The 26,305-nt window shown below is 42.8% G+C and overlaps 1 protein-coding gene across 4 annotated transcripts in view; it reads right to left on the bottom strand.

Moving 5' to 3' along the window:
• Fmn1 (formin 1) overlaps window positions 1-26,305 on the bottom strand; it is a 377,899-nt gene that overhangs the window by 121,927 nt on the left and 229,667 nt on the right. For all 4 annotated transcript variants that reach the window (NM_001447270.1, XM_087651256.1, XM_087651258.1 and 1 more), the window contains 3 exon segments: window positions 128-257; window positions 8,935-9,023; window positions 10,537-10,598. In NM_001447270.1, the coding sequence (NP_001434199.1) occupies window positions 128-257; window positions 8,935-9,023; window positions 10,537-10,598 (281 nt within the window).

Below are 26,305 nucleotides of genomic sequence, written 5' to 3'. Positions count from 1 at the left end.
GGACAGGCAAGCCCACTTAGAATAACACTCAATGTAAACTGAATCACTAATGTTGGGTCTCCCTCACCTCCCATTTCCTCATTTCCTACCAATACGGGCAAACCAAGCATTTAAACAGCAAACATACCTTTGAGGCCCGTGTGACAATCTCTACTTTTCGATGTAAGGATGTGATACCCTCGGAAAATACAGCCCTGAAGATTATGCACTGGGCACGTTCAGCAAAATTGGGAATCTGGGCTAACTCATGCAAAAACCTGTAAAAATAAAAACAAATCATTTTTCTTTACCCATAGTTATAAGAAAACTGTAAGGAAGAGAGCTGATACTGTTATGCCATGGGAGATCATAATTTTGCTTTTGCTAGTGCTACTAGTGTGTGTGGCCTTGTTGGAGGAAGTTTGTCACTGTGTAGCCTGGCTTTGAGAGCTCCTAGTGCTCAAGCTCTACCCACTGCAGAAGGGTCATTCCCCTTCTGCATGCTTTTGGACCAAGATGCAGACCATTCATTTCTTTCTGCAATACCCTATCTGCCCACACGTTCTGACATGATGATAATGGACTGAACCTCTGAAACTGTAAGCCAGTCCCAATTAAATGTTTGCATTTATAAGAGTTACTTTGGTAATGTCTCAACTGCTTTTTTTGTTTGTTTGCTTATACGAGTTGCTTTGGTTATGTCTCTTCATAGTAATGAAACCTTAAGACAGAAGTTGGTACAAAGGACTGGGGTATTGCTGTGATAGGCCTGACAGTGTTTTTGTGGTTTTTTTTTTTTTTTGAGGAATGTAGATTTGAGGACTTGGATTTAGGAAGCAATGTGATTCTTTAAGTAAGACTTAATTTACCATCCTAGTAGGAATATGAAAGGCATTGATACTGAGGATGATTCGAGCTGTTCAGCCCTTACTCTAGAGGTTTAGAGGAGAGGGATTTTAGTATGTTGCTTGGAGACTGTTTATGAAGTTTAGGTGAAGAATGTGGCCGCTTTTCTGTGGGAGACTGCCTGAGGCTAAGGTAGAGTGATTCAGATTGGTTGTATTAAGGAAGACGGTCTCAAAAAAGCCTAGTATAGACTCTGACCTGTGGCTCACTCTTATGAAGAGAATTTTGATCAAGTATAACAAACGGAGACAGGAAAAATACAAAACGTGATTCGAGTACTAAAGTGGCACCATGAAGGAGGCTTGAGCTGAATCCTGTGTTCAAAGCGATAAACAGATGAAGGGAGTGGTGACCTAAGGGTGAGATCCCACCCAGCTGAGCTTATTGTTTATGTGTTTACAGCTGAGCAGTGATAGTTATATCGTGTTGGGCATTACTACTTGGTTATTGTTTTCATTTAGATTTTTAATCTGGAATGAACTACAATCCAGAAACGGAGGACTCAAGTGGCCATGAAAAGCTTAGGTCCAGGCATGGTAGTATATGCCTTTAATCCCAGCACTCAGGAGACAGAGGTATACAGATCTCTGAATTCAAGGTCAGTATACAATGCAAGTTCTAGGACAGCCAAGCTTAGGCAGTGAAGGAGTTGGAAAACACAAAGCTGGTAAAGATGTAATAGAAGGAGGGAGCCATACTCCAGACCCAGCAAGTGGCAGAACTCAGCAGCTTTGGCCATGTAGCTCTAGCTTTAGAGTCAAGAATAGACGGAGTTACTGGGACAACTGATGCCGGTTAGATGAAGCAAAGAAATTAGTGGTGCTTAAGAAGAGACCAGCATCACGGAAGTGAAATCTTCTGGGATATGATTTCTGAGAATACAGAGAAGCTGTGTTCCAGAGAGAGCCAAGGTTGTACCTCGTACTGAAGTTGGACTTGGTAATGTCTAAGAATCAACTAGGTGGTACTGGCTTTGAAGGCATGAAGGGTTCATGGAGAGCAGCTGAAGCTTGGCACTGTCAGAGGCCAGGAAAGGCCATTGGTGAAAATGCAGCCTCAGCAGCAGTTGAAGGCCTAGGACTAGAAAGGCATGTAAAGAAGCTGAGGCTTGGAATCATGAAGAGGGCCTGTGAGAGGCTATTGGTGAAGCTTACATGTAGTGGAAGACCCCAGAGTATTGGAAATGCCAGTGCCATGGAACACAGCAGCAGCAGTGGAGTGGAGTCAACCAGAACCTGGAGTGCTGCAGAGGGCAGAGCTGGAGAAGGGACGCCAGCCCTTTGGAGGTGCCCAGAAGATCATGTGTGGATCCCAGGCACTGGAATTAGAAGCTGTAATATTGATGATGCTTTAGACCCTAAGATGTAAGAGATATGCGATACCTGCTGAGGAGAGCTGCTAACAGGTAGAACCAGCCCAAGAGAAAGTTTGTTGTAGTCAACAAAGATCAAAGGAGCTGAAGATCTGAAGAGCACTTTGACATCAGACATGGAGATGCAGAGTTTAGTTTGCCCAGCTGGCTGTTTTGGCTTTGGCATTTAGTCTGGTATATCCCCACTATGATGGTTTAGAGTGATAATATATATCCTTTGATGCTGAAGTTCTGTGATGTGATTTTTTTATTTTGATTTTATAAGGGATTACAATTAAGTGATGAGGTGAATCTCAGAAGAGACTTTGAATTTTGGACTTTTAACACTGTAGAGACTGTTAGAGACTTTGGGACATTTGAAGTTGGACTAAATATGTTTTGCATTATTCTATGGCTAGGTATGGCTCTCACAGACTCATTATGTTTGAAGAAGCCAATGGGGGCTAGGGAGTAGAATATAGTGGTTCGAATATATTGGGCCCATTCAAAGTGCTACTATTAGAAGTTGTGGCCTTGCTGAAGGAAGTGTGTCACTGTGTAGACAGGCTTTGAGAGCTCCTAATGCTCACGCTCTGCCCAGGGCAGAAGAGTCATTCTCCTTCTGCATGCCTTTGGATCCTTCTCCAGCACAATGTCTGACTGGACTCTGCCATGTTTCCTGCCATGATGATAATGAACTGAAACTCTGAAACTGTAAGCCAGCACCAATTAAATGTTTGCATTTATTAGCGCTACCTTGGCCATGGTGTGTCTTTACAACAATAAAACACAAACTAAGACAAAGTTCAAGAGTACAGGTCCCATTGCTGGCGTGGGGCCTCTATCTGGTGAGTTCATATGATGGTGAACGATTCAGATGAGCAGGAATTTTATGCGAGTGCCCTGAAAACATTACCCCTCTTCTGCTACCCAAACAAGAGGCTAAACCCAAGTCGAAAGTCCTGGTCTTTACTGCATGAGAAAATGGCACAATCAACTCCTGTGTCATGCAGAATCCTCTAGAAATTGTATCTCCACAGACAGAGTCATCAATCCCCAAAATGTCTATAGTCAAGTAATAGTTTTGAAGTAAGATTGCTACTATTTTTTCTGAATTATATAACCATCTATAATGGTCAAATTTTTCCATATATTACTTTAACTTTATGCCAATTAATCCACATAGGCACAGCTGAGAGATAGGTCAGTACTCAGAAGAAAGCAGATACCCATAAAGTAGACAGCGTAAAATATCTAAATAGTATGCCAAAGAGCTCTTAAGAGTTAGAACTGGTTACTGCTCTGCACACAGTAGCTTACTGTCTGAGTGACTGGGCACCGGTGTCCTTTGCAAAATGAAGCTGGAAGAGCTACATGCTTTTGAGGCCAACCACCAGAGGAAAGGATATAAACTAATATGAGCTGAAACAGTTGGCTATTAACTCAGAAAGGGAGAGAATCCTCTAACTGCCCTTAACTTCATTTTGGAGTTGAAATGATTATTAACTGATATTTCTAAACGTCTTGGTCAATTAACAATACCATCACTTTGAAATTTTGTACTCTCTCACAAAATCAAATATAATTTTGTAGATAAATAAAGTCACCACTCTCTTTCTTCAAAAGATAAAGAGAAGGAGAAGGAGCAGCAGGAAGAGATGGGGCAGGAGGAGCTGGAAGAGCAAGAGGAAAGGGGGGAGGGGCCCAGCTTTCTTCCTTTTTCCTCTATTGGTAAAGTCTTCTTATGTAGCATAGGATAGCCTCTAACTTACCATTCTCAGGCCTCAGTTGCAAGAATTATAAGGGTGTACCACCACCACCTTCTTCTACACTCCTTTCTGCCCTCAATTTTGTTTTCTTGTTCTACATTCTTTTCCTTCTGCAGGGTTTTTGGGGAGGTGATTTAGTAGACTTGTTTATTTTTGTTGTATCCTTTTGTTTTTGAAACAAGTCTTACTTATAGCTTACTTGTAGTTTAGACTGCCTCAAAATTTAATCCTCCGTATCAGCTTCTCAAGTCCTGGGGTTATGATTGTAAATACCATGCCCTGGTAAAATTTGGAATTTAATATATTTTTTAAAAAATTATTATCAACTACTTTTCTTATCTCCTCCAACCAGGTCCTAGACACCACTCTCCTGGCCCCAGACTTGTAAAATGCTATGCAAATGAAACTTGGAGGGATTGCAGCAGAACATTCTTCCTCCCTCATCTTCAGGCTTAGTACCTGTAGACACAGTTATTATCATACTATATATTATAGCATTGAATGAAATACAGAATTACTACACACGGATAGGAAAAAGTAACTAGCCTTCCTTTGTAAATGTTTCCCTCATAAGTACAGTACAGCATTGACCAGTTCAGTCATTTATCATGAGTGACATCAGAGCTGTTGCCAGTTTTCACAAATGGTGAGTTGTAAACATCTCTGGGGACTGGTAGCGTTTGGTTCTGTGATGAATTTGGAAAAGATTTACTCCTTTAGATGATGAGAACTACTCCAGAAAATGCTGTGCATTTCTCCCCTCCTAAAAGGGATCATGTCATCTCTTTATACCCCAAGTAGGACCTAGATCTCTGGACTAGGTAAATGCCCTGCTTAAAATGAATACACCTGTGAAGGTGAAATAGATGTCATGTGTGAGCAAACAGAGCGATGCCTCAGTTCACTCACTAGGATACAGAGGAGAAGCAGGTAATGCTGGAGGAAAACCAATAAGTGTCCCCCAGGGGAGCCATAGGAAACAAGACTAGAGGCCACTCAACAAAGAAAAGATTAAAACCCTGTTAGGATAGAGGCTTGCTTTGAGAAGGGTCTCATCTTCAAGGCCCAGGTCTCAAGGAGTGAGGAGGGAATGGCAGATGGAGGAGCTTGGCTTTTGTACAGAGTCTATCACTGCTAATGATGTCTAGCTCATTTACCTTGGTTACTTAGTTCTTCCGGTGTATGTGAGGCCTTTACAGGTACATGATAAGGCCTGGGAAGAGGATTTAGCTTAAACATGCTTCCCTTTGATACTGCAAAAACCAAACCCACGATGACTGAAGTGTGAAAGATGTGATCAGTTATGAAAGGCTTGGGGGAGCAATCTTAGCTGTGGCCACTGAGCACCCATGATGCTGTGCATGACATGCCTGAGGACCAGAGAGAGTTGGACAGGTTGGACAATGCATGTAATGAAGCTTGGTGAAAGTAAATGGAGTTTTGTATTCCAAAATGCACTTTTCTTATCTGAGCATATGGAGGGTTTTAAACAGAAAGGTAATATTTTTAAATTTTTGTTTCACACAAATCACCATAGCAGTGGCTTGGCTACCTAGAGACATGAGCAGATTTCAGGCTGGGAGAACTGGGGGTCACTACTATGACCTTGTGAGGGGGGAGGTGGTAAGAGGGCCTGTCGAGATGGAGGAGGACAAGGGGATGAGAGGGATGTGAAGGCAGGAAGACCCAATTGGCCGACTCATCCCTTATGATGCTGGAGGAGGCCAAGATGACTCGTGGGGTTTGGGCTTGGAACATTTTATAAAATCTAAAGATACGAAATTAGAAAAGAAAATAGATGATTTTATGTAACTTTTAGCACAAACATAACAGGCAAATGCCTCAAGGAAAGGCACCATATCTCTTTTTTCATTTGTCTGGCAAAGAAGCAAAAGGAAAGCTCTTTGCAAAGACTACGGAAACCCAGGGTCTGAGAAGCATCTGCCCTGGCTTTCTTGTGCTTTATGCCCTAACAGTAAGTGCTGGGATAATAAGACCCCAACACAGTCTACTGACAAGAAGGCCTTCATATGTACAAATGTTCCTAGACCGATTTCCCTTTGCGCTGGTCTACAGTTACATTCTAGATTCTGTAACAGAAAGGGAAGAGGAAACACAAATGAGGGAGCTTTCCTTCCTTATTCTGTGTGGCTCATTTTCCCAGGAAGGACTAGAGCTCAGCCTGTAACCACAGGGGAAGGCCTGTGGCTCACTTTGTATCGGTTTTACAGCCACAAAGGCAACTCAGCGACAGGTAGGGTGATATTATGTGATCCAGGCTTTGAAAAGAAACGAATCTGGTCTACAATCATTGCCCCAAAACATGGGTAGTTTGATCTATGGCATGTGTTCCACAGGGGTCACATCCACTTCACAATGTAGCCTATACTCTAGGGAATAAACCAGCATCAGTAGCTGTGGCCTTCTGTGAGTGAGCCTAAGTTGAGGCATAGTCTCCTCACTGCAGACCAAACAGGGCAGCACCTTTCGGCCTAGTCAGTCAACAGGTCTCATCAGGGGTGCCTTCTCACCAACAACTCAAGGCAGGATATGAAGGGAGTCAAGGGGTGTCCCTGGAGGGAGTGGCTCTCAGACAGTCAGGTCCCAAGCAGATGACACTTCTGTGAGAAATGGCTTTCTAAATCTGGCACTGGAGTGTAAGAAAGTTGATGAGGTGAGTGATGAACCAGGCAGCTCAGAGCTGTGATTTATAGGACTGGGCACTGCAGGGCTCCTAAGAAACTGAAATGCTAAACTCTATGATTCATATTTTCCAGTATGTAAAACATGCTTATAGTCTACTCACTGGGAGTCAGTGGCAAATAAATTGTCAGAGAACCAGACTCTGGCACAAATCAGACAAAAGCTGTCTTCAGAGGGGTGGGGAGCAAAGGTGAAGTGTTTGTGGGTCTGGAGACCTCTACCTCTCCATGCTAGTAGGCTGAGCACAGTCTGTCACCTGAGCAGCCCACATGACAGGCCTCTCTGCCTTCAGTAACATCGGTGAGCGTTCAGGGCGTCAGCACAATGGCCTTCCGAACTTTCAAAATGCTTATCTATCTAGACCATCAGTGTGTGTGTGTGTGTGTGTGTGTGTGTGAAGGACTAATAAGTAGTACGCTAATTAGTTACCACCATTAGTCTATGTCTTGGCAATTAGTGCTGAGAAACGATGCTGGGCAGTTGTACCACAAAAGGCAGAGGAATGCCTCTCTTGGGGACACACACTGTTCATTTCACATCAGTGGTTCCTTGTACCCCACCCGTTCAGCTTACGGCAGGTTTCACTGAGTGGGTTGAGTGTGGACCAATTAGAGCTCATGGAGCAAACTCAGCCTGCCGTTTACGTTTGTGTGACTCATGGTTTCACACTTTAAATGGTTGTGAAAAAAAAGTATTAAGTATTTTTGTCATGAGAAATTCAAATCTTATTAAAATTCAAATTCTAAATAAAATGTATTGGGGTCAGCGGTGTCCCTTTCCTTATATATTATTATCTGTGGTTAATTTTGAACCACGATGCTCCAGTGGCTGACTTGAAGAGCCATGCCAGATCCTTTGACCCACAAAGTACACAATATTATCTGGCCTTTTACAAAGAAAAGTTGCCAACTCCAGGCTTACATTTCACCCCACAATCTGGCATAACTAAACCTACTTAAATGCTTGCTATGCCCTATCACCTCCAGACACCACCAGGGACCATGTCAATGTTGACATATCTCATTTTTAGTCAGCTTCCCCTTTGAGCATTAGTGATATAACAGGAGTGAATTCACAGTAGGTCAACATGGCTTGTGGATGAGCAGCATCAGCTGGGGTAGAGGCTGGTAGTGCTGATGGCTAAGGTCAATGAGACAAAAGTGCAGTGGATCCCATCTGAATCTTTCTACACATAGTCTTAGGCTTTGAAGACCACCAGGGACAAAGGGCAAGGGTCTGGGCTCTAGTTCCATGTGAGAAGACATCATTACAAGGTTCATAAGCCTTCGGTGGGGGTTGGCAGTATTGGGCAAACTTACGATTTCTAATGAACTACCTTGCCAGCCAGCCAGATATACTTTCTTCTGAGTCTGGATGTCTAAGAGAACTAGGCACTGGAGAGGACACAAACATTAGGCATAGAGTATAAGACAGACTCTAGGGTCCCTGAGGGGTAGCCTGTTAACATTCACCTCTCTCCTGGTAGAGAAGGCTTGACTGGATCAAGAAACACACAAAATAGCATGAGGCACAAGAGCTCTAAACCAGAGGCACATTTACAGTCTTAGTCCCTAAATGTCTTGCTGGGGACTCCCAGGAACTCATCTGTGGCTTGCAGATCTCAAGGGCCTAGCAAACAAGTTACTAAGATGTGCAGCGGAGGTCCGAGTTCTCGGTGTAGGGGAGATGTTACCGTAAACCAGACCTAGCCAGCCTAGAGAATATATGGGAAGAGTGGGCCACGGAGACTGGGGATGAGAAAGACCTAACCTAATCAGCAAGAGTGGAGAAGGTTGTGGGAAACCTGCCGCACGCAGGGCTACATTTACTGAGCATGACATTTAAGAAAAGTAGTTGAAATTCAGTGATGCTGATATCTTTTTAACGCATCAGCAAAACTCGAGGTGGAGCAGTAATGCTTCTTTCCTTCCTCAGTTGCCCTTTTAGCTAAAATGTTTAGTCTAGGAGGAATTAAGTTGCTAGAACAAGAACGGGGAGGGGTGTGGGGTGAGAGCAGGGGGAGAAACAGGCCGCACCGGACAGCCGGGATCTCAGCAGCTTTCCTGGCAGCCGACTCATCCTGCTGGATGCAATAGGGCACGGGATGACGCTGTTGTAACTCAGCTCTCTACACCCATTAAACTTGACGTTCATAGCCAGGAGGCAGACAGCTGGAGCTTGGAGCTCTCCTTTCAGACTAACCAAAGGTGGTTCAAGTGTGCTTACTGTTCAGGTTTGTCCAGCAGCTTCAAGTCTTCTTCTCTGGATGTCTCGTAGTACTTTCTTATTTTAGTCAGTTCATCCTCTTGGGCTCTCTGCATTGACAGGAGAAACAACATACATTCATACACACACACAGATTATAGACAGTCAGCCTGAATCCACAGGAATCCAGATGCGATCCCATCCCCTACTGCACTGCCATTACCTGGGCCTCACCCCAGGCATAAGAAACTCTACAGGTTGGGCCCAGAAAAATCCTTCCAGGTCATTCTGATACAATTTCAAGTTTGGCATTTACTAGCTAAAGCAAATGGTCATAATATGTGTGTACATCCAGACACAAAGGCCGGGGCGGCTGATAGCTAGGGTTGAGTCTCTTCTAGGTGCCATGGGGCAGCTGACCTAATTTTCCTTTCCCTAGAACAGCAGTCCTATCTCGCACTTCTGTGTCCCACACAGGCTTTGTAACCCGTTGTATGTGGTCTCCACCTTTCCTTTTCCTGAATTTCATTGAGTGTATCTTGTTTACATTGGTCCTTCAGGCGTTCAGCCACATTCTTCATGGTTTACCCAACATTCCAAGTTGTGTACAGACTGCCTCTACTGCATTAACAAGCACTGGCCATGGGCATGTCACTGGGCTCCAGTTATATGAGGATTGCCGTGGCTTTGAGACTACAGTTCCATCTATGTATCTACGTCCTGAGAGTCAGTGAGTCAGAACAGTTGACAATCATGGGGCGTCTGCGTCTCCAGTGCCATCTCTTCAAGGAAGCTTATGGACTCCTCCAGCTGTTCCCACTTACAATAAAAGTCTAAAGACGTTGTGCATTACAGTGATGTTTTTTTCCCCCAGAGATGAGGACCGAACCCAGGGCCTTGCGCTTGCTAGGCAAGCGCTCTACCACTGAGCTAAATCCCCAATCCCCACAGTGATGTTTCTTAAACATAATCTATCATGTCCCTAACTGTGCAAATCAGCTTTGTGAGAGGGGCTCTAGGATCCATGAGAGGAACTCACAGGATACTTAGATCAAATTCTTGTTCAATAAAAAGAAAAATCAAGTCCCACTATATTCTACATTCTACTAAAACAGCAAAACGAAACAGGATAAGTTGCGTAAGCCAGTGGTCCAGCCGACATCACCAAGTGGGCATTAATAGAACCAGGCCTCAAATTTAGGACTATCTGATTTGAAAACTAGAGCACAGAGTTGATACCTCCTGCATTTAATGTCATCAGCTCCTCTGGTAGGAGAGCAAGCATCCAAGCTTCTGTTCAGATCCCTATTCCTCAGAGTGTTACGATGGAGGGTGCCAGCATCAACATCAAATGGGAGGCTTCGTTCTCATTCACTCTATCAGCAAGTACTAGAGCTAGACCACATCGGTGGTCTCTTCCTTGAACCAGTCTGACTCGCTGGTGTCATGAGATCTACTAGGACAGACACTACAGCGAGAGTTAATGCACAAATAGACTTCTCTGTGCCTGAATCTCTTCCACGCAAAGGTTCAAATCCTACCATAGAATGGGAAATGGCTCTGTGACCTCAAGGGTAGAAGGGAAAGACAGAACCTCCAGCCCTGTATGCTTTTCACACTCACATTTTCATATAAGGCCGCCAAGGTCTCCAGGTCAACCACAGAGTCATCCACGTTAAATATGGCTGTCAAAAAGGAGGAAAAAGAGATAAAGGCTTTGACTTGATTCCAACACCAGTATTAACCCCAGGCCCTGCTTCCCCACAATGTAACCCTGCACTTCTTGTACAGACTCTGCCTAACAGTCTGTTTCATACCAGCAGTGGGGTGAGGGGTGTTCATTTGAAAACAAACCCAAAATGGCCCCTATGGCCAGCCTGAGCCTTGGCCCTGCCTTATTTAATTCTTCAGGCTTTGAGTTCTTTCTGCAGTTTAATTTAGGCTCCACAGGAGAAGTGTTTGTGCTTTTAAACTACATCAGTTCAGGGGTTTGAAGCACAATTTTAAATCTTTCTTCCCGGCTGGTAATTGAAGAGATTTAGCACTTAATGCAGAAGAATTGACTCTTGCCCATTACCAGGAAGGGAAAGAGAAGGAAAATAAAAGGACAATATAGGCAAATTAAATGAATTCAGGCATGTGATTTCAGGCACCTTTCTGTGGCTACCGAAAACATCTTGTTTGGATTAAAAAGACAAGAAAGAATAATCAACAGCAAATTAAGATCATAGAAACCTCCCACAAGCCAGTATCAAGGTAAGTTTTTAGTCCCGTGCTGTTATTAGGAGTCTGCCTTTCAGTGTTTCACTTTGCTGTGAGCTATATACTTATGATTTCATCCGTGGAGGTTCCTACCCATAGAAGTTTGGATACATATGCAACAGATTTTTTTAAAGCCTTAATGGAATTGGCTATCAAAGCATTTGAAATTAGCCGGGCCCACATCTTTAAATAATTATTCAAAACTAATAAGGTTTGTCCTCTCAGTCACACTACCCTTCCCTGGCTTTACATTGTGAAATTAACCAGCGCGCTAGTAAATTTTCTCTGTGGCAGGCTAATTAATTTTATTAAACCAGCCAGTGATACTTAGAAAGCCTTAAACGTCTGCTCTTGGGCTCTTCTGCACCACCTTTCCCTGGAGTATGCAAAGATCAAGGCAAAAGGCAGGTTGCTTCTGAATTTGTTTTTTTTTTTTTTTTTTGTTTTGTTTTGTTTTGTTGTTTGTTTTTCCTTCCCTCTGTCATTGGGATCATAGAAACACATTAGAATTTTTGATAATATTACTTAGCTGAGACAGGAATACATCCCTTCATAGTACACCAGGAAGAATATTGAAAATTCCTTAATAGGCCCCTTTTTCTCTAACTTGCACACTCATCCACAGGTTATTTCTAGACTTGTGAATGGGTACTGGGGAAGATTCAGAGACCGCTGACAAGGTCTTTGATAGGTCAAAGGACAAAAATGCACTTCCAGAAAAGCCAGGGTGACCACCCCATCCCCACCCCAACATAGTTTGAAGAAAGAATGAGAGAACTTAGCCTCTCAGGACTCATGCATTGTTGGTGGCGATAATACAGCTCACTAATTGGTCTGAGGGATGATACATTTCTGAATGGCTGTTGTTTTAAAACATAAACAAAGAGAGCCAGAAACAATGTTTCTTTTGTGTGACCCCCAATATTCTGCTTTAAAAATTAGCTGATATAAATGAATAAGAAGAGGCACAAATATAAAGGAAGTTTTTGAAGGGAATGTTTGCTTAAAAGAATCACATACATCCTGAGGACTGTATCTGAGCTTAGAGCATAAATCAAACAATCTCTGTCACCCAGAAAGAGAAGGCGCTGAGGTCTTCCACACTGAGAACGTGCTTGGCTTTATACAGTCACACGGTTGACTTTAAAAAGATACATGGTTTGGTGGTTCGTACCACTGTGTACCAGGCAGCAAAAAGGAAATATGAAGAAAGGATGGGGCCAGAAACAGCCTGAACTTGGGAAAAGATTATTCACCCATTCAACCTCCCAAGCACCATGTGATCATTTGTTGAGTGTGCCTTAAAACTAGTTTTCTGGAAATTTCTTTCCAAGGCCATGGATATCTAAGACAAAAATGTTATTGACACTTAAAATATCCAATCTCATGAAATTAATGTCTCAGAGAGAGGAACAAAGTATATGTAACTGCAGGACTTCAGGTAGCAATGAGTTTCAAGGGATGTAACCTGGTTACCACAGCACATAAAGTATCAGCTCATGACAGGACCTAAGAACAGCCTATGATAAATATGACTTGAAATACCCAAGGTTGCATATAAATGCCATATCTCCTAATGTCTCTAAGAAGTGGAGAAGACTGGAACTACCAGGAATTCATACTGTAATTCCAATTTCCAATAATTCTTCATAGTTTCAGATAGTCTTTCCTAGGAGACCCTCTTGGTCCTTCCTTTAGGAATCCAATGAAGGCTTAACTCAGGAAGCTTTCTCAACATGGCAAGTCTAGGTTCAGATAGCTCAAAGTTATGAGACTACTGTCTGAAATACCTTAACGAAAATGCAATGCACCAAGACCTATTGATACAGTTAACCCAATGCTGACCTCTGAGTCCAATCATTCCTCAAGTCATCCAGGCCTCATCATGCCACCGGGGATGGAGAGCAGGCTAGCTGTTTAAGTGATGAGGGAATGAGGTGATCAGCCAGTGTGTCGGTTCATTGCCTAGCTTTCGGGTTGTTTCTTTGCAGGGCTGGAGACTGAACCTAGGACCTAGCACATGCTAAGCAAATGGTCTAATGTGGAGCTATGCCCCCAGCAGTTTCTGTTTCATACACGTCTCAAGATTACTTGGTGCTTACATCAGTTGCCTCTTTCATATATTATATGAATTTCAATTTCTCATCCTGGTTTTAAAACTCATTCTGTCCTCCATGCAGTCTGGTAGTCCCATCTCTGACTTCCTCCATGCAGCCTGGGTACAACTCCCCATCTCTCATCACATCCTAGTTCCTTCCCTTTCCTCACCTACCAAGGACCACCACTCAGATTCCCTGCTCTGGATGGATGACTCTTGAATTTCAGGACAGAGAGTCCTCAGTCTGCCACAATACCTCATCCTATTTTCAATGGAGTGAAGACAGTGCTGTGTAAGAATGTGCCTTATGCTAATTACACAATAGTTTCTCTCCTCCACTAGATCGGTTAAGTCCTGTAGCCAGAGATGGTTCCTTAGGCTCCCTGGCCACACTTCCTAGAATGAAATACGTACACAACAGTGGTGGTAGTGGTGGTGGTGGTGGTGGTGGTGGGTGAGAGTGGGGGTGGGCGAGCTAGAGGACTCCCAAAGGCCAAATCTTGCTCAGTATGAGGAAAGTTTCTTCAAAGGAGAGCGTTGGGTCTTGAAAAAAAGAACACGCACACTCACACTGGGGCACGAGGTATAGAAGGGCAGGATGTAAGCAAATCAGCCTATTATATTGTGAATTCCGTATTTGAATTTGGTTTGCTTTGCTCCTTCTTGGTCACCTCTTTCCATGAATCTAGGTTTGTTCACTTGGTTACATAACCATGCTGTTTACTCATTGTCTCATGACAGGGAAGATGCGGCCCTGTCTGAAAGACGAACAAGCCTACATTTAATAAACAATTTTCCCTTCTTAAGGAAAGAATGAGACGGGCTGTTCCCACCATCCCATCTTCACAGACATTTCAAGAAGAAATGTCACTTTAGGAGGAAAGTGACAGTTAAAGTTAACTGGTATGGTGGTTAAGGCAGGTGCCTAAACTACCCATTTGGTAATCATCATTAATTAAGCCAAACTCTTCTCAGGCAAAGAGAATTTCTAGACTTACAATAAGTGCCAGGGAACATGAGTTGGGAAAATGTGAAAATGTGTGAGACAAGGAAAGGCAATGTGGATGGGCTCAGAGAATGTTCTAGAAATGGCAAGTATACTGGCTAGAAAATAATTAAATAAATAAACCGAGGAAATGGGTCTGCAGGTGGCTGAGGATGAGACCTTATAGAACTGAGAGTCATATGAGAGGATTTCATATGAGCTTTCCATGAAGTGTGCTTCATAAGTATTGGTGTTGCTGGGCAGTTCTGTGCTGAGGTGTGTACTGGATAGGCCCAAATTTGGGCAGTTTGTCACCCAGTGCTGTGGCAAAGGTGTGCAAAATCTACAGGATGCAGACAGAAAGATCTGGGAATGGGAGTGCTCTCTGGAGCACTCTTTGGTGCTATCCCTGAGACTCAAGGCACTGGGAAGTAAATAAACCCAGATCAAGGGAGAAGCCCATGCCACCCCCACAGAAGCACACAGAGAACAGATCTTTCTCCCTCGGTCCATGGAGGAGTGAGCAGAGGAATGCTAATGGGAAAAGCAAACAAAACAAAACATAAGGAGGTCAGTTTGGTCCTTTAGACATGTTTCCAGTAAAGCTGACCATGTCAACCAGATACAGACCCAGAGATTAAAATACAGTTCGAAGGCAGAAGAAGCAGTTTCAAGAGACCTGGCTAATTCTAGAATCTTCAGGGGATTAAATTACTTTTTCCCCTTCCTATAGCAAGTTCATAGAAGGTTAGGCTAAACCACAGGACTAAAAGTCCCAGGTCTCTGGGGGAGATCTGTCATACTTGGACATAATTCAGTTTCCTGTTCACCAAATGTAGTCTAGGTCTTGGGGGTGATGGCAGGATCTATGTGACTGATGTGCCTTAGAACATTGACATAAATAAACAACCCCATCCGATCAGTCCTGTAAGTATTTGTATTCAACTTAGAAACCATTACATAAACCTATTTAATTACTTAACTGCTGACCGCGGTCTTTGATTAAAACATTTGTGCAGTTCCCTAGGACAGATTCTTCACTGAAGATGTAGGTCAGTGGCTTTCCTAGTGCACATAAGGCCATGGGCCCGGATGACAGTGCAGCAAAACAGTAAGCCAACCAAACTCATCTCTCTCCGTTCCTCTCTGTCACTCTCCTGCCCTCACCCATAGATGTCCAACTTTTATCTTATAAACCAAATCAACCAATGACTGCTCAAACATCTCTCTAGCAAGCCACAAAGCTTTCCTACAGTAATTCCAGCTTTGGTTCTGTCTGCAAAGGGCTCATTATGCCAACACTCCTGCAGACGGTGTCAGAAAGGTGAAGTGTCAAAGCCACAAAGGGGAGACCCCAGCAGCTCTTTGCTACTGCAATATCAATCATCGCTGGTGGGTTTTACTTTTATCTCCCTCCCTCCCTCCTTAGTTGTCCCCGCCTCACACTGTCAGTTCAGTTCGAATATTTCACCTACACCTCACAATATGTCAAAAGGAAGGAGACACACGCTGTGAAAAGCTGGTAATTTTATTGGGTTCCTTTACCTTTAAAACTCTGTTACTTGGTCAAGTCTGGTTTCTGGGCTTCTTTTTTTCTCAGGGAAATTGAGGCAAACATTTTTATGTGATCCTCTGGTGCCTGCTCTGTACTCCCAAGGATTATGCACATAAGGATCATTAGAGTACTGTTTCACCCATTAAGATATAATAACCGTCAGAAGGGACAAAGGGCAGACTGGTATCACAAATTCAAACTAACAGGCGCACATTAAAACTGTGTGACTGCTTGAGGCACACATGAAGGGCAAGGTCTTACCCAGCAGGCACTGGTTCTCCTGTCACAAAAGCTAGAAGAACCTACCAGAGAGTTTTTTTTTACCCCTCCAGCTTCCTCCCACTCTCAACAGAACCCTATCACTGAGTGTACCACATCCAAGTTAACAGTGTGCTTGCTATTTAAAAGACGTGTGGCTAAAAGACCAAATGAAACACAGAGAGTGACTCCTCACAAATATTTGTTCCTTGGTTTTCTTTTGGTGGTGCTGAAATTGAACCCAGGGCTGTGCTCATGCTTAGAGCTTACATTGAGATATATTCCCAGCTCGGGAGACGTTCACTTCACCTGAAGGATCATCTTCAGGCAAGAGCCTTTGCTGTAGACTAGCCAAAGAAAGTCTGGTTATCCAAAGTATGGATGCCACTAACAGATAGGTTTGCCCTGGCTCACCAGCCTCCTGCTGCTGCTGCTGCTGCTTTTAGGGTAATTGTTATGCAGCCCAGTGATGCCTTTGTACTTCCTTTAAGTAGCTGACAAGATTGCCTTGTACAGAGTGACTTGTAACCAGCGCAGACAACCTAGCTCTTATCAGCCAGGAAATGACAGACTGCAATGTGAATCTTGTTTAACTGCTAAGCCGCAGATATAAAACTTAGTTGTTCTGCTCAAATTACTTGATTTCTTTTTAAGGGATCAACAACAGTCACTGGTGTAAAAATGAAAAAGAAAGAAAAGTTAATAAGAAGAATTTGGATTTAAAAAACTCTGCCTCACGGAAGAAACTTCAAAAAACAAAACAAAACGAAACGAAACGAAACAACAACAACAACAAAAAACAAACAAACAAAAAAACCCAAATAAACCTTTTCCCTCCCAGGTTCAATCAAGCACAGAGGAAGTGTGATGGGACTCACAGGAGGGCAATGGTGGATTCAGAATGCTGAGGAGAGAGAGAGAGCAACTTCTTACAGCTTTGGCAGCCAACTACAGAGGCCACCACTTTAAAGGAGCTGGGAGTCCATACAGTGAGAAGTAGGGGCAGGGCAGGCAGAGAGGAGTGTGGAGGCAGAGTTTGGAAGAACCATTCTGAGGTGAGACCTCCTACCCTTACCGTCTCTTTTCTTCACAGTAGCAAAATTCCTCTAGGGGGCATTCCTTATGCTGCTATGATACCCCCACCCCCACCACACCCCCACCCTAGTCACTGTGTCTCTCCTGCCCTGGCACCCAGAGCCACACAAACCCTTGCTAATATCCAAGTAAGATGCTCCAGGGCACCCACTAAAAGCAGCTTAAAGAAAACTGTCCACTACATCAGAGGGAAGGACAGTGGGTGGACTTTCCTGCGGATTAGCAGTTAGTGATTACCGAAAGCTTCCTCTCTGTCAGCATTGCTCAGAGCATTAAACTGTATGAAGACGGAGTTGCTGCTGCTTGGGTTTTATGAATGGTGAAAGTGAGGTGTGAAATCTCTCAGCTTGGTTTCGCAAGGTCAGCTGTGCATTCACCTACTTTCCTCCGACGGAGGAGGGACTGACTGGATCAAGACTCCGTCTTCCGCTCTTTACAGGTACAGTCTCTACTATTGGAAAAGACATTTTAACAAGAAATAGCACAATTTAAGAACAAACTAAACCTCCCAGAGATAATGAACCATCAACCAGCAGACAAAACTCTACAAAGAAACCTTGATTTCTGAAGGGCACCATGTGCCTTCTATACAAATAAGCAGCCTACGTAGGGAATCTCATGTGGCTTATGTCATGAAAATCCATGAATGTATTACAAATATCCATATTTACTAAAATTTCATTATCTCCAGCGTTAACACTAATATGCAATTTCAATTTTTCTAATACAATGACCTAACTTCAATCTTTTCGTCGCTGAAGCAATTCTAAAGAACTAGTATGCCAACGGAGTTATAGAACACAGAATGTCTGGGAAGAAAGACGTAAAAGGTTTGAGAATGCCTTATTTTAAGCAAAATCTATACAAGTAACTGTAAATTTTATCCTTCGTGCCAAAACTCGATAAAATGGAAGCAAAAACTCATTGAGAAATGAAGAACCACAAAGTTTCCTCCAGGCATAAAGAACAAGAAAGATCAAGGGGACGTAACTTCCAGTCTTCACTGCACTTTGGACTGCCTGGCAGAGTGTCACGTTTGCTGATGAAGACCTTAATTTGGTCTCTGATGGGATGAGAGGCAAGTGTGAAAGACACAGTAACTATGGGCTGTCTGGAAAAGGGTGGAAATGGCCACAAAGGGGACCTTTAGCTCATATATCCTAAAACCTCAAAACTCATTCAATCTTATAGGACAAAAACCCCAACTCCCCTCTAAGTCCAGGCATGTATTATGCCCCAAGATACCATCGTGTAGCTACAATTAAAATTGTCCATGGTTCAAACCTCAAAGAAAGGCAGAGAGTGTAGAATTCGCAAAGCTTCCTGCCTCCATCCCCTCTGTTCTCTGGAGGGCAGTGGAATGAGGAACAGTTTGGGATAAGCTGCTTCTGTTCCTCCATTCGTTCTGCTCTTTGAAGCCAAATTACATTCCAGGCAGATTGGCTGCTCTTGGTGGATTGCCTGAAGGGCAGAGTGAGGAGGGACCAGCCTCTATGGAAGGAATGTAGAAGGCTAGAGAGAGGTGAGGGGAGCCCTGCTGCTGAGGTAGCTCAGACTCAGTGGGAGGAGAGAGAGGCAAAGGAAAGGGAAGTATTGGGAAGACCCTTTCCTTTTTTCTGATGTTCTAAATTGGTCTCTATCAGTCCTAAAGAACTGATTGACACTGGCCTCATCAGGCTGGTATGCTATCGGATCATGGTCACTAGTCACATTTGGTGGGTAAGCTCCCTCGGAATGTGTCAGTTTCATATTCTTTGTGGTGATTTGTAATGGGGAGAACAACTTAAATAGAGTTCTTTTTACTTTAAGGTGTATTTCTAATTAAACTAAATTAAATATCAAAACACAAACAAGTTGGCTTTGAGATTTCTTCTGAGAAACCCTTCACGGAAGGTAAATGGTAAGAGCAAGGTAGAGAGTTTGTCTCACAGAGTCGATGGGAAATCTGAAGGTGTTGGTCAAGGAGCTGTGTCCCACAAACCTTACACAAGTTTCCACCTTTTCACTGTAATTATATCCGAAAGAGACTCTGAAGCCCTCGAAATTAGCAAGACATATAAAATCTTATGCATCTCCTTTAAATTTTGGATCTTCTGTGTTTCCGAGTGTGGGTGTTAGTTCTCTGTGCATCTGTGTAGCACGCATATGAGAGAACGTGCCTCGCCAGGTGTCTCTAGAATGGCAGACTGGCGAGCACTCTCTGTAAGGGTACTGTGGAGACTACAAACCATTGAGCAGGGCCTCTTAGACTTCAGTGAGATTGTTCTTAGGAAAGTCTTTAAAAAATCTACAGTGCATTCCCAGTGCCCTATCAAATTCATTTCTGACGACTCCCACGAGCATTGACGTGGATTTCTGGAACTAACCGGTACAAAGCAACAAGGTCCAGTGGTTGGAGACTCCAGGATCTGGGCGCCAGCCTCTGAGCCTTCCTAAACAGCCTTCCTTTCTCACACTGAGTCTCTGACACAAAGCGTTGGACACAATGCAGCTGAACTCTCTGACCAGACCAGTAGGAACTTGAATGAAAAAAATGTTTTATTTTGATGTCAGATTAAATATTATAAATATAAGTTCTGAGTGTGCGGGAAATTCCAAATGAATGCCAGGAGGGTTCTGGCACCTAGTCTGTTGCAAGGCATATGGAAGTTTGTATCAAGAATAGTCAACAGCGATTTTCCATCTCCCCTGGGATGAGAATAAGAGGAAATTACTAACATGGAATGAAAACACTAATTTGCAATCATGTAGCCAGTCACTGTGTCCACATATGCCAAATGCTTCTAATATAAGTCATCCCATCTCATGCAGGAAAGCCAGGATAGGATAAATCACTGATTCGGTGTATCTTGGGTGAAGCACAGGTTTTGTGAAACCTCTGATCATCTTGTAAAACTGTTTCATCCAGGCTGGGAGGTGGTGGTGCACACCTCTGATCCCAGCACTCAGGAGGCAGAGGCATGCAGTTCTCTGAGTTTGAGGTCAGCCTGGTCTACAGAGTAAGTTCCAGGACAGCCAGAGCTACACAGAGAAACTCTATCTTGAAAGAAATAAAAAATAATTTCTTCTGTAATTACTCCTTCAGTGAATCTACATTCTAGATTTCAGGAAGCATGCTACTTTGAGCAGATTAAACCCTACATTTACCTTTTGAAGGGTGTTGTGTCTGTACCCTAGCCCTACTCGCAGACCACCATGGTAGACACTAGTTTATACAGCTCCAGTTAAGGGACACTCAAATCCCCTCAAACAGAATTTATATTCTTCTCGATGCTGCTTTTGCTGCTACACCTCTGGTTGGCCTTGCCCCCTCCTTGTTGTTGTTTTTGGTTGGATTTTGTTTCCATTACTCCTACGGTTGCTCTTACTAACTCTAATGATTCTCTCTAAGTACCCCGTGTCTGTGTCTTCCTTTTACATTAGAGACAAAGAAGGAAGGATCTGGATCAGGGTTTCAGATGGTTCATCCATGCATGTGGGCCCAACAGACTTGGGCAGAAGGTCATCATAGCAGGCATAAGACAGAGCTGTACTTCAATTCCTGATGAACAGGAAGCAGAAAGAAGGGTAATATGGGGAGAGAACAGGAGAAAGCCCTCAAGGACATGACCTCAGTGACCTACCATCTTCACCTAGAGCTCACCTACTTCTCACCACCTCCCAACAATACTCTTCAATGAACTAATTGGTAAATCAGAGCCCTCGTGAGCTGCATACTATCTCTGTATGGTCTGTGTCTCTGCAGATGTTATCATGGACTTATCCAGAAGTATGCTTCATACCCCAGGTGTGTCTTAATTCAATCAGGATGGGATGGTAATCACAACTAATCATCACACCATTTTCAGCTCTATTTTCATTTATTCACTGGACAGCCCTTGATGACCACAAAGTGCATATTAGACACAATCAGGAGCTGCCAGGGTTCACATTTGTGGGCACTCTTCTTCTTGGAGCTTATATTCTGAGAGTGGATGTAAATAAAGAAAAAAAAATAGATGCTCAAACCAAACAAAATATTAGGTTCTGTGTAAAGCTAAAATAACACATGGTTAAATATCAGGAAGGGCAAATCTGAGGAGGGCTGTTTGAGGCAATGGTTAAGCATAAATCCACAGTAAAGATCAGGGATTGAGTATACAGACTGGTAGGTAGGAACACATTTCTGAAAGAGGAGGTGTGTGCTGTACACGCTAAATGTAAAATTAAATATAGTTTTATTTCCTCAAATGAGGTGATAAGATAAAGCCATACCCAAGCTTTACAAATACATGGCTTGGGCTGAGCTAAGAGCATTTCTAATTAACTATCTCTAGGCCTAGGCCTGGAAATTTCTAGCCTCTATATAGTCTGAAAGCTTGGACCATGAAGGCTTCAGCTTCGAGCCTCTGTCTGCTAGACTATGGCTAGAATGTTTCATCCTCCAAGACTTTACTGCTGAATAAACTTGCCTTTTCTGGCTCTTTCTGAACTCTGGCTGGCTGGTTCAACTTAGATATTCTGGCTCAAATTCCTCTCCAAGCTGACTGAGTCAAATTGTTGTCTCAGTATTCTGCTTGGAAAGACTGCCTCTGAAATGAACTGTTCTACTGAATGGAACTGAATTCCACTGAATTCTCTCTTCCTCACTGCTCTTTAAGTATCCTCTCTTTCCTGTTTGTTCTTGTGAGATTTTCATTTGTAGGATGATGTCATTATGCAGGTGAAGGCAGGGACAGGATAGAACGAGGCCTGTCATTGGACGAATGGAAGGATGGGTAAGAGAAAAGTTTTAGAAGAGGAGGAGACTGGAATGAGAAGAGACAGGAGAGCAGTGGAGAGAACATGTAGGCAGATGTTAAGATTTCCCTGTGTACATCTACAGGTTGTTATGATTATTCTTAAGGAATGAATGTGTACAGGGCTTTATATGTCTAGATGAGCAAAACATATCTTATCAATTGGATCAGAGGTTATTGTGTTGTGTGTTCTTTCATGTGGCGATTTAATTGAAAAGTGTGTGTGATGGCTAGACACACTGGGTCTGCCACAGATTGGGATGTGTATGTCTGGCATGGTGGCAACCTGCCTTGGGAACTAGATGAGTAGAGAGATTGTTGCTGGGCTCAGAGAGTAGCTATCTGCAGTGTGTTATGGAATGGAGCTTACAGGGTGAGATACTTTGTTGACTGAGATGAAAATATCCCACAGATGCCATGTGGCCCTATGGTGCCAGTTCTAGTGCAGGATAAAGGAAACCATTTTTTTTTTTAAATTTTACCACAACATTCATTGTATCAAATCTTTCTCTGATTCACCACTTTGTCTGCCCCTCAATTAAATGTCATTGTTTGGGGTTAGAGGTGTGTACTGAAATCAGTATTCCATCCAGAGGGATTAAAGGCATGTGGAGTGTCTGCATTCCAGCTGGGTCATTATCTTTGGATGTGATCCCTTGCCAGAGCAGTCATATTGCTAGATTAGAATTCCTCTACACTAAATGTGCAGGACACTCAAGGAAAAAAAAGGAAGTTCTTTAAGAAATCAAGGAAGACCATGATTGCTACTCAGAAGATGTTCAGGGAGAGTAGAAGCCAGTACTATAAACGGGTAATGAGGACTTTGGCAGGAGTATGCAGGACATCAGAGTTCCAAGATGCTGTAGTATTCGAGCTGAGCTCAGATCACAGCACTACGAGCCTCAGATTTCTTCTACTTCTGATCTAATAACCTGCAGATCTTTTGTGATGACATTGGGGGCCTCTTAGTTTGCATGCTGCTCATGACTTGAGTCTTAGATTCTGAAACAAGTTCAATTTCACTGCTGTGCATGGCCTCTACTTATGACCCCCATTTTATTTGTTGTCTCATTATTTTATTCCCTTAGAAAGTCTCCTTTCTCTAACGTCGTCATCACTGCATCTTCTAGGCTTCACCTCAAGTCCTGCAGGACACCGTGGCTATGATTTTGCAGCCAACTCTTTTGAAATGTTTGGCTGATCACATACCCTGTGACCTCTTTAGAGTGCTTACAGCATGGTCCTAATGCAGCTATGGTGCCTGTCAGGGCTGGCCCTCGGTATATGCCAAAGGCAAAGGCAGAAAGCACTGGAACAGAATCTATTTTATTTAGTATAACAATGTTTAATCTTTTTGTTTTCAGAATTGAAAATAAATTCAACAGGTATGAAAATAAAACTTTTAAATGTGACTTTGGGCATATTAGTTCATCTAGTGTAAGCAGTGCTTAACAGTCAGAGACCTTCCCTGAAACCTGATATGATTGTACAGGAACTGTTTGTCTCATGCTGTCTTGCTGTTCAGAGTTCCAGAATTTCACATTATGACCATTTATTTACAGACAGTGGTCCACAGAGAAAGGGTTTGTCTTCTAAGAACTCAACTAGTAAGCATTCGATCACCGACTTGCATACTTGATACTTGAATGGTAGCAGGTGGAGTACAGCTCAGCAGCAGAGGAAATGATGGGGATGTGCAAGATTGTGGGGTTTGATCCTCAGCAGTACAGATAGGTAGACAGGTAGATGGATGGATGGATGGATGGATGGATGGATGGATGGATGGATGGGTGGGTGAACGGATAGACTGGACAGATGGGCGGACAGACAGATAGTTGTAATCTCAGCAAGTCATTGAAAAGCCACTGTCATTTAGAAAATTAGAACCTGGAGTGCTTCAGGATGCCTACAGGTTCCTCTTCTGGTACGCTGAAGAGTGCCTTTTTCAACAATCGGGTGTTTAATGATCAGAATTTGCCTAGGTTTGTTTCTTTGCAGTCATACCGTCATCTGCCTCTTGTTACCGCTTACTCAAAACACATTTATTGTGTTTGCCACACACGTGTTGAACTATGGTAGCAGAGATCACATCTTACAAGGGAAATAGCATCAAGGGGAGACAAGGAAACAATGAGCAGGCATGGTAACTGTTTTACTTATATCAAACTTTACTCAGTTCCTCTTACGTCTGTCCTGTTGAGTATGACAGATTGCCATGTAGATAAGGGCCATTAGAGTCATGTGATACTGTAATTAACCAACTCAGGACCATAAACCTCATGGAATTGTAGCCTCACTGGACTACATTCATTGTGAGGGATGCAAGACAGTAGGTAGAATGGATGTTTCTAGTGCTGCAGTTGAGAGCATGCTTATGTGAAATAAATGTAAATTTTTAAACTGGATTGTAGGTCACATACAGTATTTCTTGAGACTTTGAAGAGAACAAGTTAACAACCTTTGTCTTTGCACCCTGACAAATACAACCCTATGTCCAGAAAGTAGAGGATATGGTCTTGACCAGTCATGTCACTGAGCTCAACAACTCAGATCCAGTCTCCTCACATTAACATTAAAGGGTCGAGCTGGTATGAGCACGAGGCATTCTTCAATAGGACAACAGCGCAGAACCAAGTATATTCTATTTGCTATAATGAAAACTCATCCAGAAACCAGTTTCAGTCAATGACCCTTCAGGGATAATTTAATAACACAACCTCTGGTCATTTTGCTACACTCATCCAGTGTACCTTATTAGGTGGAGAAATGACATGGACATTAATTTTTTAGAACTAAGGAGCCAGTTGTGTAGAATATAACATAGGTGTTTGTGGCAGAGGAGTGTCTGTAATCATACATGCAGACATAGAAGTCTGTTATGCTATGGTTAGGGTTGCCAATGCTGAAACGAAAGAGCATATTTGCACCACATACACATGTTCTTGACCGGGGTAGAGAACTGGAAGGGTCTAGGCAAACTAAAATCTTGTTCACATCACAATTACTATTCATGACAATGGGACTCTAACGCCATGGAAAGTGTGTAGTCCCGAGTTGGTAATTGCTTTATCACATGATTCAAATGCCCCCTATGCAGGTGGCAATCTGGCTTATTCAGTGACAGATACGCAAAAGGAACTGAGCAAAGTTTTGAGTGATGTTAAGAAATGGAAAATTCATATCCACATTGTTAGAGAAAATCAAATTGCCTTAGTATCCCCAAGTGCCTAAGAAGTACAAACTAACAGCGAAGCTCTTGTTCCAGTCAGCAAACCTGCCCATTCCAATGAGCACACACTGTGTTTTTGTTTCACAAAAAAAAAAAAAAAACCAAAAAACTATCAAATCCTGATGATAAGGGTCATTTTACAAGGTTCCACAGCCAATGAAAATTTCTCCTTTCCACAGGAGGCCTTTCACCCTCTGCTTCAAACTGCCATCAAGTATTATATTTTGCAAGTTTAATATTCCACTTACATGTCTGGTTCTATTATTAAAGCCAAAATACTTTTTATAATCAGCCTATTATCAGGCACATGCCTTTAGATCCAACACTCTGGAACACCGAGGCAGGCAAATCTCTGAGTTTGAGGCCAGTCTTATCTACAGAGACAGTTCCAGGACATTCAGGGCTACAGAGAAACCCTGTATGGGTGAGGCATGGGGCTGGGGGGAAAAATAAAAACAAAACAAATCAATCAGCCTATTTAAATACTCTGTGACTGTCATTTACTTAAATTATCTTATTATCCTTTTTTAAAAAAAAAGATTTATTTATTTTATGTATATGAGTACACTGTAGCTGTCTTCAGACACACCAGAAGAGGGCATCATATCCCGTTACAGATGGTTGTGAGCCACCATGTGGTTGCTGGGAACTAAACTCAGGATCTCTGGAAGAGTGGCCAGTGCTCTTAACCACTGAGCCATCTCTCTAGTTTTATTATCTTTAATAAACAAATTTTTAAATATAATGTAGCAAATTTTCAAAGCCATATTGAAAGGAAAAGCAGTGTGAGAAAGGAATCTTTAGTGTCTTTGCGAGCATTCTGCTGAGCTGCAGAGGAGCAAAATGACTTTGGGCATCAATGGCTGAAGCCCTACAGGAAGGGCTGCTTCAGAGTGTCTGAGTCATTAAATCCATGCTCGCATGGGGTGAAACCCTCTCACATGCTGTGTTACCACCCAGAAGATGCTGTAAGTGATGTATATCACATCTTGATTTCTCACATTCAACTGAGGGCTGAATAAAGGGAGTTTGACTTAATATAAGACCCAAGTCTTATTTGGCATACTTTTATTAAGGAAAATATGTACGAGTAAAACATAATCTTTAAGAAATTACGATTAAAAGGGGCTGG

Source organism: Rattus norvegicus, chromosome 3 (assembly GCF_021556685.1).
Source record: "Rattus norvegicus strain SHRSP/BbbUtx chromosome 3, alternate assembly SHRSP_T2T, whole genome shotgun sequence".
Classification (NCBI taxonomy): Eukaryota; Metazoa; Chordata; class Mammalia; order Rodentia; family Muridae; genus Rattus; species Rattus norvegicus.
Note: the sequence above shows the minus strand (reverse complement) of the source record. Positions and strands in the feature narration are given on the sequence as shown.